Raw genomic sequence first — 12992 nt, 5'->3', positions numbered from 1 at the left:
GGCAGAAAAACCGGGACATATGCGGTACAGGAAGACTCATTTAACTTTCTGAATGAAGTAAGAGACATAAGGAAAATGGGAAGAAAAGAGAAACTAATAATAAGTAATTAGAGAGAATTTAGTTTACTAATATTTATTTACCTATTTAGTTAAAGTATTAGTATTTTATCTTATTTTCATTTTTGTTTTCTGTTTTTCACACTCCAGTCCAGTTGGTGGCGGTAATGCGCCATCATAGTTGATCTGCCAACCGCCATATAATAAAGCATAAGAAGAAGAAGAAAGCCAGCACATATTTTCAGTGTTGAAATATCTTTTTTCTCTGGGTTCGGATTCGTTCTGATTTATAAAAATGTAACCGGAGCTATCTGAAACTTCGCCGTCTGGAGGCCTGTAGAGAGCAGCAGCCTAGCAGAGAAAACTAAATCGCTGTCTGCTCTCATACTTGGTTTTTGTTGGTGAATTTGGCAGCTAGGTTAGCTCTTAGGTTAGCTTCTCTCTGTATTGTCCCGTTAAGGGTTGACAGAGATTATCAACTGTCCAGAATAATCTCTCACCTTTCCCTCAGCTTTACGTCTTATCCGTTAGGTAAGTGAGACAAACTGGTTTTTAGCTGGACACCCTGCATGTCTAATTCGTGTTTGATGAATGAAATTTCACTCGGGAGTTTTGTTGCTGTGGTATTAGTTATATATAATAACACCAACCTGTAATGTTGCAAAATAGATTGTTTCCTATTCTGACAGTTCATTTGCCAAATAATGTCATTTTCTTTAAAAGTGTGTTTGGACATAATGAAACATAGATAATTGCGGAGGTTTGTGGTTTATTTATCCTTATAGATGATCATTTATGGTTATTAAATTGTTAGTACATGATCCTCAAAACCATTAGTTGAAATGTGAAATAGCTGTGATGTTCGTTTTAAGTTCACTGTGATTAATTAACACAAAAAGCAACAAGCCAACCTAGTTAGATTTTGTGTTGTTAATATTTACCAAATATGTGAATGTGTTGTTTTTTATTCCTAATTTTGTAAACTAAATGAGAAGAAATTAATTTTAAAAGTTTTCTAGCACAAGGAGTGGCCATGTAAAATAAAATTGAATCCAAGCAGCTGGTTCATGTTAAAAACAACTTGCAACTTATTGGAAGAAATGAGAAACTGCTACTATTAATAATTTATACTATAAGAATTTTAATTCTGATCACAGAATTGCACCAAAGTAATTGGTGCAATTCTGGCATCAATTACCAGAATTGGTAATTGGCATTACCAGAATTGGCATCATAGATGTTTTGGCAGGCCATAGATGTTTGCAGGCCATTTATGGCCTGCAAACCAACGTCCTTAAAAGCTACATAGACAAAATAAAACTGTAGCAAGATTTTTTTTTTTTGCGTACAGTTCTCCTGAGTGATCAGCTGTAATCTGTCTTGCCTTTTGTATTGAATGTTTTGAAGAATTTGCTGTGGCCTTCAAGCACCAGAACTGAGTATAGCATAGAGTACAGTACACAACCCAGAAGTGACAGCTAGCAAGGAACTAAACGTCAAAAACAGAGCGCCTGCCTGGTGATGATGGATGAGAGGCAGGAGTGAAGGAAATGCAGATTTACTGCAAGTGATGTTTTCGTCATGATGCTTAACAAATCGATTGGTTGACATGTGTAGAGATGGGAAACCTGAGCAGCAGGTTCCAGTCCTCCTCTCAGGGACCAGAGGAAGCAGCAGAGGGTGCGATCAGCAGCCGAAGACACGGCTGCGAGTGCAAGAAGAGGAAGCGGAATGCTCAGTGTGACTGCGACAGCGAACAGGAGGAAGAAGACGACATACTAGACACACCTCGCAGGCAAGTCCACTCAAGGAATTTAATTCACTGTCGATTCATCTTAATATTCTTTCCTCTGAAAATTTTGTCTGGTTTGTTTTTTATTGGACAGGAAGAAATTGAAAAGCACCTCAAAGTACATTTATCAGACCTTGTTTCTAAATGGAGAAAACAGTGATATTCGTATCTGTGCTCTGGGGCAGGAGTGGAACCTCCATAAAGTGTACCTTTGTCAGGTAATATAGTTAATACAGTTGCACAATTACTATGTCTTCAATTTTTCTTGTTAATTCTTTTTACCTGACTGCGTCTTCATTGCCCCTTCGCAGTCTGGATATTTTTCCAGCATGTTCAGTGGCTCTTGGAAGGAGTCCAACATGATGGAAATCAACTTGGAGATTCCCGACCAGAACATCGACGCTGAAGGTGAGAGTCACAGAAAGCCAACAAACGCTTAAACTTTGTCTCATTCTTTCCTTACAGCTCTTTACTGTCCTGTGTCTGTGCAGCTCTGCAAGTCGTCTTTGGATCGCTGTACCGGGATGATGTTCTGATCAAGCCCAGCCGGGTCATCAGTATTCTCGCTGCTGCATGCATGCTACAGCTGGTCGGTACACACAACAGGCACCCCACCGTTTCCTGGGACGTGAAATGAACCATTTGATTTTTGTGCTAATAGAAATATATATTTATTATATGTATATTTATTCTTTCCATCCTGCCAGGATGGCTTGATCCAGCAGTGCGGTGAAACCATGAAGGAGAACATCAGCGCCAAGACTGTGTGTGGCTACTACGCTTGTGCCAGCATCTATGGCCTGGATTCAGTCATGAAGAAGTCAGATTTTATACATATTTTTAACAATGTTTGGACTTTATTAGTAGATATGTTTACTAATATGGCTTTCTACGTGTTTATTCTTTCTTGCAGGTGCCTCGAATGGCTTCTGAACAATTTGATGACCCATCAAAATGTTGACTTGATGAAAGAACTTGGGTATGCATTCTGCATGGAAAAAGAAAATTTTGATTACAGCAACATTTGTATTTTTTTTTTCAGACTTCAGTCCATCTGTTCCGTCAACTCTGACCTTTATTAGTCTGTCAACCAGTTTGTCCAGCCATTCTTTTGTCTGTACATATTTCCATCCATCCGATTGTCCTTTGTCTATCTACCCGTCGTTTTGTCCCTCTGATGCTTTGTCCTTCTGTTTCTAGATCTCTCTACCCCTCTTTTCATCAGTCTGTCCATCAATACAAACGTATAAAGTCAGTTGTTTTTTTTCTAATCTGCTGAAAGGCCAAAAATCTAGAAATTTGAGTTTGAAAAATTATTAAATTCTGGCATTAATTTTTGTAGGACCTCTAGATTAATTTCAGTGATTTTTATTTATTTATTTTTTAATTTGGACAGATTAGATAAGATCTGTATTTATTGTCCGTACTTTCCTGTTTTGTGAAACTACAGGGCTGATGTGATGGCGCAGCTCATCCAGTCCTCTGACCTGTTCGTCATGCAGGTGGAGATGGACGTGTACACCGCTCTGAAGAAGGTGGGAGAGAAATGATCATGCATTACATGCATGTATTTTGCACTATTTTAATTTTCCTTTTGCCGTTTCTACAGTGGATGTTTCTGCAGCTAAACTCTTCATGGGACGGTCCAATCAAGCAGCTTCTGGCCGATGCCGATGCTTGGCTTTGCAAACGCAGGACAGGTGATGTCATGTCCTCAAACTGTAGCTGCACGTCACGTTGCACTGTTTCTTACAGAAAACTCTCTTGCTGTGTGTTTCGTTGCACGACGACGACGACGTACAGACCTGTGTGAAAAGGAGCCATTCTTAAACACAGAGGAGGGGGCGCCGTTTCGCTCCGTCTTCAGGCTCGTCCGCCTCCAGTACATCATCAACGATCTCGCATCTGCTCGCATCCTGGAGAGAGACAATATCCTGCCCCCTGGTAAGAACAAAGTTTCATTAACATGTAATATTTAAATCTAAATGATATTCCGGTGATTTTAATTGATTACATGTGTCCAATAATTCCTGCTGTAGAGTGGCTAACTGCGATGTACAAAAACCAGTGGTTTGCTATGCTGCGGACAGAATTTGACAACGACAACGGGTGAGACCCTGAGAATAAACTGCTGCAATGAGTTTTTGGAAAGTAAAATAATAAAACAATAAATATATTCTTACTTTACTTGTGAAAACAACGCTGTGTTTGTATGTTTAGACCTCAGGAGCCCAACAAAGACGAGTTTGAGCAGAACAGCATGAGGTGTGGCAGGAAGCTGAGTAAAGATGGAGATGTGAGTTTCTACCATCATTTCTGTTTTTGCATGATTGATATGTTTTTGTAACATCAACACAGAGAAATTAACCGATTCTTTCTTTCGTCTCAGTACTGCTGGAGGTGGACGGGCTTCAACTTCGGGTTTGACCTGTTGGTCACTTACACAAACCGCTTCATAGTCTTTAAAAGGAATACACTCAGTCAGCCATGTGGGGGCGCTGTGAGTCTACAACCACGGAGACATCTGGCTTACAGGTGAGGAAGCTATCAGTCGGTTTGTTTAAATAAATGATCACCTTTGCAAGAATTTTTTATAAAAATAAATGTAAATATGTTTCATCTATAAGTATGATGTAACAAAATCCAGCTTTAAATAAAGTAACCTAGTGTAGTCTATGTGTTCTAGACTTTGAAACAATTTGATTTTGATGTTTTTATCCAAAGGCAAAAGAAAAATCTATGAAATAGTTCATTAAAACACTGATGAATATAGATCCAAATTCTGTAATAAGTGGAACAGAGATGTATTTAAACACAACAAAGTAAATGTAAATGCAAATGTGTAGAATATTCTAAAAAAAATTCTGAAAAACAAATGTTTTAGAACAAAAATCAGGAATTTTAAGTCTGGAAAACTAGGAGATGCTTCTTAACAACGACACAGTTTACTAAAACGTCACATTTGAAAATGTTTGCCTTTTACCTGCTTTCACAGGCATAAATTTAACATTTCCTTTTTGGCAAAGGTTACGTCTCGCCTCCTTTGACAGCCGAGGGAAGCTGGTCTGCAGTCGCTCCACGGGTTACCAGCTCCTCACCCTGGAGAAGGACCAGGTCAGTGAGCTCTGCCAGGCTGTAAACGTTACCGGCTCAAACTGCAAAAACGCCTTTAATAATCGTCCTTTCCACTGGATCCCCGCAGGAGTACGTGGTGATGAACCTGGACAGCCGGCTGCTGTCGTTCCCCTTGTACGTGTGCTGTAACTTCCTGTATACCTCGCCTCATTCAGACCACCGTCCAGATTCCTCGGAGCCAGAAAGCGCCGCTCGCGCTGCGTCTTGATGGCTTCTGACGGTCACTAGCTGCTACCATTCCTGTTGACATGAAGACATTCACCCAAAGACTAACCGAACTCCTCTTCAGCACACTGACTGCATGCTTGTGGTGGAGTTTGGGGGTATTTTCACATCCATATGGGCAGTTTTTGGTACATTTTGACACCGAGCTGTTCTCAGTGAGGCCCACCATCTTCTCTTGCCATGCATTTATCCACAAATGATCCACTTTTTAAAGTGGAAGGGAGTAGGTGAAATCTGCTTTTCAGGTTGGGTTTAGGAACTTCATAGCTTCAAGATGGGATGATAAGCTGGAGGAGGTTTTTTTTATTTTTATTTCTGCTTATTAACTTTTTTTTTATTTAAAAGTTTATATTAGAGCGCTGTCGAATAAAAAATGTGAGCTCAACACCACAGGTTTAAATGGATTCATCATATATCAGACCAACTCACTCTCATCAAAGAAACGGTTCAAATTTACTAATGTTTGGTTTATCAAAATATACATAAATATGTGTAAATTTGAAAAATAATCAAATCTGCCTCATGTGGACTTGTACATATGAAAATAAGGGGAAAAAAAAGATTGGCATGCTGTAGAAGGAAAATGTCTCTAGTTTAACATGTTTTTACACTCGTGGTTGCGTGTTTGTTCAATTTTACAACAGAGCAGCTTCTCAGAACCTGTTTTTTAATCTTCACCTCGCATTGAGTGAAGCAGCATCGTAAAGTCAAGCCAGACTCTTCTGTCTGCTGGGTTGTTCAGATATATTTCCACAGGTTTCCTGCAGTGTTATTTTCCATCACTGACGTTCAGTTGGGCTCCTGGTCATTATTTATGGGGGAAGATGTTTGAATTACTTGAGTTACATCTTTATTCTGAACTCATAAGAAACACAAAGTAGCCTAATAGTTACCAAAATCTGCACAGTTACCTCTTAACTTTGCTTTCATTCTGCGGATTTATTCACTGTCTCTTTGGATGTGTTTTGAAAAGCTGGGAGATTCCCAGTTGTAAATCAGATGTATTTTTACCATTCATGGATCTCCAATGAATTTGTTTGTACAGCCGTTATTATGTGTAAATTTTGACTTTTTTTATTTGGGTTTTTATTTTATTTTTTTTACCTTTTTATTTTTGTGGATGTTTTATGTTTGCAAAAAGATACATTTCTCTTGACTGCCAATAAAACTGCCCTTCCATACGGGCCGTGGTGCTATCATACAATCCGATCTTTTATTACAGTCTTATTACAGGTAGACAAACGTGTTTACGAGCATAAAAGTTAAGAAATAAAAAAAATATGGGGTGATTTGTCTTGTACTTATTGTATTGAGTAAAAGTTTGGACTTCCTGTTCTTTCTCTGTTCATTTTAGAAATGTCAAAATTGTTTATCAGGTTGTGTTTGAATCATTGAAATATTCAAAGCAACAGTCATCCCGATAAAACAAATTAAAAGCAAACTGCATTGAAAGAAAATTAAATGTCACTTATTTTCTGTCTTTTTTTTCCCCAAGTAGCTGCTCTTTATATTTTTATCAATTATGTTATATGAAGTGGCGAAAAAAGCATTCTCTCCCAAAGAAAGGAAATTTTGTGAGCTCTAACAATTTTAATCAGTTTGTGAGCCAATATGAAGTTTAAAAATCTGAAATGTTGAATGTTACTATAAAAGCACTGAAATCAACTTCCTTAAACAGTTCAAGTTAAGTCTTAACTCTAATCTGAGTGAGTGCTGAGAAACACTCACTGCATCCAAATAAGAAAATATCTGGATACATATTTTTTGTAATTTACCTGTTATAACATTTTACATTACCCAAAAGAGTAATTTGTATCACTCAAAAATATCTGGGAATATGACCAACACCACTCTGTAAGGACAAGCAGGTATAATGGATAGTTGGAGTTATGTGTTATTTGACCACTTGGGGGCGCTGTAGCCAGGTAGAGAGGCTGCCAGCTGATCATTTACCTCTGATTAATTTCTTCATAATACTCACAAAGCTGTTGTACGATTGAGTCTTTAAGTCACTTGGTGAAAAATAATATTTGTTTCTTTCCCATTTGTAAGATTAAATGAGCAAAAAAATCAAAATAATGGAAAAGTAAAAAAAATAAAATAAAGCCAAAATGTCAACAAAATCAAAAAAATACGTCAAGAATAAAACAGAAGTGACACTTGGTTATTCATGCTTATGTAAATAACCAAACCTCTTAGAAAATTTTCTTTCAGTGTATAAATATTCTCCTAAGCTAGCAGAGGCATATCAAACCTGCTTGGAAGCAGCACTTTTGAAACTTAAGATATTATTTCCACTTTAACCTCAATATTTTTGACCCTAATCATGACAGAATTTTTAAAGTTTTTTTTTTCTCACCATTTCAACTTATTTCTGTCCTCCAGGGGGCTCTACAACATCACTTTTTATTTAGGTGAATGATCAAAGCTACAGAATGAACTGTAGTTTTCCTCAGTTTACTTTTCAGATTTCAGTTTCCTCACAGAATTGGTTTTCTTAAGCCAAATTTCCCATTTAAAAAAAATGTTTCAATTGTTTTTAAAAAGCAACATAAAACAAAACTTATTACCTTGATTGTTATTTTATTTCACACATATAAACAGCAGTGGAGGTAGACACCATCACAAAAAGCTGGAAAACTAATTGAGACAAAATAAAACAAAACAAAGTAGCAGGACCAGAAAGAGCTGCGTATAAAATCCATCAAGAGATGCACATGAGGGAACACTGCTCTGGTGAAATTAAAAGTCAGATCTGTTTCAAATAAATCTACCATCGCTGCATTGTTTACACATGGTAACATGACATTGGACGTCTGAATTTAGATAAATCACTAGCTTTAAGCTCTAGTAACAAATCTCACAATAACTATCAAAGTCTTTGAACTGCTCTTTTGTGGTTAGCCTGAAATCCTCGGGTCACTAACCTGGCGTCTACCAGGTTCAGACTACTTGCTCCTCACTGCGGTATAGAGTCCAGGTTCTCCTTGAGCCTCCGGGTCATGCTAGGGACCAGGTTGATGTGGTCGTCCACACAGCTGCCCACACAGCGGTCCATGAGCGATCGGACGGCCGGCTCCTTCGATCCCGAGTCGAACAGATCCTTCGCCTTGTCGTTGCAGTGCATCGTGCATCTGGTCAGACGGTCCTGAGGACAGCAGAACAGAAGAAGCTGATTGTCACAAATAAACAGAAGCAACAAAACACAGAACAAACTAATAGGTTCATATTAAAAAGGCAGATTCAATTAAATATGTAAAAAAGCATTTTTTTTTCCTCGATCTGTTTTTTTTTTTACTTTTGTTTGTTCTTTATGTAATTATTTTTCTTCCTTTCTTTATGAACACACAGTCAATTTCTAAAGAATAATTCAAATAGTCATTCTTCTCCCTCTAATATTTATTCCTATAGAAAATATTACAGATTATTAATGAACTATGTTCTCAATAAACACCAAGAGAAATATATTTCACAAAAGATTTCCTAAAGTCACTTTAATATGAAGTGACTCATTTCTAAATATACAACATAATGCTGATTTGAGCTGGAATTCAAGTTTTCATGAATCTTATTTTCAGATTACACTCAGAATCTTTACATTTCATTTTGATATTATTTACGAGATGCATTTTGTGGGTGATTTTCATCCCAGTCTGTCATCACACATTGCTTAACAGTAAATTGTGACTAAGTTTTGAATGCCTGGAACAAAAGAGTTGCAAAAGAACTGCTTGGATGCAATATTTGATAGACTAGTATGTTTCAAGAGCTGTGAATATGTCTTAATAATATATTTAGTCAGGATGGATCCTCCCTGCATTGGATGACTAAACCTTATATATTTACTAAGATGCTAAAGGAGTGTTGAGAACATGATGATGCAGAAAAAAAGGAGAGAAGTGAGTAAAATGTGGCTTTACCCCCACAGATAACATGAAAATGTGAAACAATTGTATTTAACTGAATGCATGACATATATTGTGCAGTCTTAATGGAAATGAATATTGATGAGAAGCACCGTTCTGTCCAGCATCTTAAGCACAAACAAAAAGAATTTTCTTTTTATTGAAACTGATAGTTTTCATTGTAACTTTTGCTTTAACTGTATAAATATTATGTTTATAGCTCTAGATTTTGGACAATTTCCTGCCACATATTTAGATTTTATAGATATAAACTTGATAACACTACAACTTTTATGTTGTAGCTGGCTGACAAAGAAAATATGCAAGAATTATTGCAAGTAGCAGTGTTTTTAGCACATTTATGTGTCTTACTGCTGTACATTATTGATGCCATACAAGGTAGTGGAAGCAGAGTGATTGGGGCGCTGCTTTATAAAACATGCACAAGTGTATTTCTTTGTTCTTTTTAATTAACCAATCAGAAGCTCTTAAAGCCAAAGTAACCTTAATGTATGTAAGCTTTGTATTTTGAGGAAAATAAAACAAAATTGCCATTAATCTGGCATTTAGTAAACAGTATTCTTTTGATTAATCCAAAGTGACCGAAACAGGGGTAGTTTAATCTGATTTAATATCAGACAGTGAGGGGGGAAAAGTTCCATGTATTTTTATGCAGATCATGCAAATATCTGGTATGTGCTGCAGATCTTAGGGGGTTTCTCGCTATTTTTTAATAGGGTGCATGTTGCTTCAGTTGGACTGTGCTGAACTACTAATATCAGAAAATATCACTTAATCCCTCCAAAAGTAAGAGGGTGTTCCTCTGTAAACCTGTGGTTGTGTTAGAAGGCTGAGGAAGGTTTGTGAGGCTGAAGATCCTCACCTGAAACTTCTCCAGCTCTGAGGTGACCAGCCCCTGAGCCTGGGCCAAAGGAGTGTGACACCTCTCGATACACTGATGCACCTGATTCATGGAGTCAGAGGGGCGGCCGCAGCAGTCTGCGCTGCATTTGAACATGCGTCCCTGCAGCACAAAACAGCAGCCGGTCAGGACGACTTATTGGTTAACAAAGCGCCATGCTGGTGTGAGAAAGATCACTAACCTGCATGTTTCGGATGTGGTCCCTCTCTAGAGATTGGACCATTTCTTCCACCACCTTCTGAACGCGTGTCTGGTGTGCCTCTGCCATCTCTGCAGGCCTCTCTGCTCCTTTAAAAAACACTCAGAGCAAGTTTCTCATTCAACCGAGACCGGAAGTCCAACTGCGCCGCACAACTTTCTTCACAATTTGATAACAACTAAGGTCACCTCCATTCAAGCATGGTCCAAGATTAGAGATGATTGGGTCATTTCCGACTTTCTTCCGTTTCTTCGATGGAGAGTGACAACTTCCGCCTATTTCCTTAAGCTTTTCAAAATAAAAGCCAACACGCTGTCCATAGCGCTATGCAACCATTTTTCCCCCTTTAGTTATTTTTACTCTCAAATAAAACTCGCTTAGTCACAAATGTCACACGACAGTTTTTAAAAAAGGCAACTTATAGTTTTAGCTGAATGCCTGTTGTAGGAAATTTATTGTCATTTTCAAAGAACCACTATTCTGTTTCCATTTTTAGAATGTAAAATAAAAATAAATATAAAATTGAGCAAAAAGAGGATGGATCTATTTTCCTTTGGGACGCAAAATTATGTGAAAAATTTAAAAAGCATATAGATTCCAACATAATGACAACCGTAAAAACATATTACTAGTACTTTTCGTGTCATTCTTATACATTTTAAAATATTAGGTGGTTGTTTTTATTTTTGCCAAAGTTATTAAGGTCTGTTGTGGAACAATAGTGCTAGAAAGTGGCGTTTGCACTAATAAACAAATATGCAATTTTCTGATGACTAATATAATTCAAACAATGAAAAATAGTTTTGAATTTTTGATAAAGCAATGTTATATGGCTGTGGTGGTCCCCTATGATTTAGGGTCGTAGTTCAGTTATTTTTTGTTTTACTGTTGTAGTTTGTCAGCGGTTACACATTAAAGTGCATTTTATTGTGAAATTCAAGCTCAAACCCGGAAGTTGGTTCTCAGTCTGAGCGACGTTCACGATTCCCTGTAGAGACTCAACCATTAAACTGCTCTAGTTCGTTATTTAACTTTCTGTTTTTACGTTTACCTTCATAACCAGTGAGTTTCTGTTTTTCAAGTAGTTAGAGGAGCTTTTTGCGCTCTTTAATGTTTTTTCTTACGTCTAACTCTGTCAAAGTTTTTTTGAATCAACACCTCTGTGGTGATATTTGAAATTGTGAGTACCATTGAACATGACTGTAGAAAGATAGTATTGCGCTTTCCCCCGCATTGTTTGGCAGATCTAAGCTGAAATCACAGTGATTCATTCTGCTGTGTAATGTACAGCAGTGCGGTGTGCGAACTTTGACCCCTAGGAGAAGTTATCAGTGGTTCCTGTTTCTTCTTCACGCACAGATGTTCCTGACTGCAGACCAGTAGACAACGGCCACAATGACTTTACGCACGTTTTCACTGCGAACCCTGCTGTTCCTGGGACTTTGGCAGTCTGGGAAGAGAAGTTTGGCCTCAGCTCCGGAGCAGTTGGAGCAGCCAAAGAAAATAGGCAAGTACAAATTACGCTGTCGCAAACATGAAGGAGTCACCGTACTGGTTATTTTGCTCTTTCAAACTTCTTTGGAGTGAACATTCAGGTCCAGTATTGGATTCGGTAAAATGGGTTATGTGCAGGATATCTGCATTGGGTCGCTGTGAACTAACAAAGCTTTGGGAAAAAAAATTACAAGTCTTTTGAAACTTGTTCTTTGGTCAAACTCATTTTCTCTGAATCTACTTAAATGCAAAATGTAATCAATTTCCATTAGAAATTCTATATTTACAAAAATTCTAGGAAAAAATGTTTATCTCGCTTTTCTAAAATTATTTCTGTGTGCTAAATAACACAATATGGGAAATTTATCTTTTCAAGAGATTTATTTTGTTTGTTTTTTATTTTCCTCAAATTTAAAAGCTTAATGTCTTTAGCATTTGGTAGTATTACCTTTTAAAACTGTATGATTCGAAGCAGGGTGTCCAAGGTGTGGCCTGGCAGCTATTTGCAGCCCTTTGGATCATTTTGTTCGGCTCCTTAGCCACAACTTGAAAACTGAACGAATTTGTCTTTAAGCACAGGTGGTTTGAGATCAACACTCTTTATAAAGTGAGATTTTTACAAAGTCGTCTTTATATATATATATAATTTTTTTATTATTATTATTAACCATGTTGCTGCTTTCTTGGATTAAATTTGGCTAAATGCAGCAAACCCTAACCTTGAGGTGGGCAACTCCAGTCGAGAGCCAGTCTCCTGTAACTTTCAACACACCTGAGTCAAATAATGAGGTCATTAGCAGGACTCTGGAGAATTTGACTGCACTTAGGAAGTGATTCAGCTACTGGATTCAAGTGTGTTGGGCCAGGGAGACATCCAAGGCTGGGTTCACACTGCAGCCTGAAGTGACTCAATTCCGATTTTTTTGTCAAATCGGATTTTATTTTTTTATTTATTTTAGTTTTTTTTGTTTTTTTTTTTGCGGGTCCTTTCACACTTCCACACATATGCGACCTGTATAGGCGCTTTCGCACTGCACGGAAAGGAACGGAACGGTTGTGTTCGCATTACACTCCGGGGTGCCATCGAAGTGGTGCCAGACGTCATTATTTTTAAAACTAAACAATGTGGTTTGAGTTGGTTGGTTGCTAACTGCCAATTTAATAAAGAAGAAGAACAGTTACTACTACTACGACGACAACAACAATGGACGACATGGATTTAATTTTGCTGCTCATCAACCTCATGCAATTAATTAAATTACG

The 12992-nt window shown here is 37.6% G+C and overlaps 3 protein-coding genes across 3 annotated transcripts in view; 2 read left to right on the top strand and 1 right to left on the bottom strand.

The window, feature by feature from the left end:
- Nucleotides 1–256: 256 nt before the first annotated feature.
- Nucleotides 257–6657, top strand: gmcl1 (germ cell-less, spermatogenesis associated). The gene is made up of 15 exons (XM_007567243.2): nucleotides 257–588; nucleotides 1675–1852; nucleotides 1944–2067; nucleotides 2161–2257; nucleotides 2341–2438; nucleotides 2557–2669; nucleotides 2763–2828; nucleotides 3300–3384; nucleotides 3459–3549; nucleotides 3653–3793; nucleotides 3889–3958; nucleotides 4070–4145; nucleotides 4239–4384; nucleotides 4876–4963; nucleotides 5052–6657. Exons 2-15 carry the CDS (start codon nucleotides 1677–1679, stop codon nucleotides 5190–5192), a joined length of 1512 nt encoding a protein of 503 aa, XP_007567305.1. The 5' UTR covers nucleotides 257–588; nucleotides 1675–1676; the 3' UTR covers nucleotides 5193–6657.
- Nucleotides 6658–7775: 1118 nt separating this feature from the next.
- fam136a (family with sequence similarity 136 member A) lies at nucleotides 7776–10497 on the bottom strand. The gene is made up of 3 exons (XM_007567234.2): nucleotides 10218–10497; nucleotides 9998–10138; nucleotides 7776–8357 (listed from the first exon to the last, which is right to left on the bottom strand). Exons 1-3 carry the CDS (start codon nucleotides 10302–10304, stop codon nucleotides 8169–8171), a joined length of 417 nt encoding a protein of 138 aa, XP_007567296.1. The 5' UTR covers nucleotides 10305–10497; the 3' UTR covers nucleotides 7776–8168.
- A 705-nt stretch (nucleotides 10498–11202) lies between these two features.
- pcyox1 (prenylcysteine oxidase 1) overlaps nucleotides 11203–12992 on the top strand; it is a 13600-nt gene continuing 11810 nt past the window's right edge. The window contains exons 1-2 of the mRNA XM_007567223.2: nucleotides 11203–11415; nucleotides 11595–11742. Of these exons, the coding sequence (XP_007567285.1) occupies nucleotides 11631–11742 (112 nt within the window). The 5' untranslated portion in view covers nucleotides 11203–11415; nucleotides 11595–11630. The remainder of the gene's footprint in view (nucleotides 11416–11594; nucleotides 11743–12992) is intronic.

Source organism: Poecilia formosa, unplaced genomic scaffold (assembly GCF_000485575.1).
Source record: "Poecilia formosa unplaced genomic scaffold, Poecilia_formosa-5.1.2 Scaffold6, whole genome shotgun sequence".
Classification (NCBI taxonomy): Eukaryota; Metazoa; Chordata; class Actinopteri; order Cyprinodontiformes; family Poeciliidae; genus Poecilia; species Poecilia formosa.
This window is presented reverse-complemented; position numbering and strand designations above follow the sequence as displayed.

Excerpts from the sequence above, each read along its gene's own strand:
- fam136a (XM_007567234.2), bottom strand. The coding sequence starts at position 10,304 with ATGGCAGAGGCACACCAGACACGCGTTCAGAAGGTGGTGGAAGAAATG. Across the intron at positions 10,139-10,217 it reads ACCACATCCGAAACATGCAG|GGACGCATGTTCAAATGCAG; the intron begins GTTAGTGATCTT and ends TTTGTGCTGCAG. Across the intron at positions 8,358-9,997 it reads CAGAGCTGGAGAAGTTTCAG|GACCGTCTGACCAGATGCAC; the intron begins GTGAGGATCTTC and ends TGCTGTCCTCAG.
- gmcl1 (XM_007567243.2), top strand. The coding sequence starts at position 1,677 with ATGGGAAACCTGAGCAGCAGGTTCCAGTCCTCCTCTCAGGGACCAGAG. Across the intron at positions 1,853-1,943 it reads ATACTAGACACACCTCGCAG|GAAGAAATTGAAAAGCACCT; the intron begins GCAAGTCCACTC and ends TTTATTGGACAG. Across the intron at positions 4,385-4,875 it reads CGGAGACATCTGGCTTACAG|GTTACGTCTCGCCTCCTTTG; the intron begins GTGAGGAAGCTA and ends TTTTTGGCAAAG.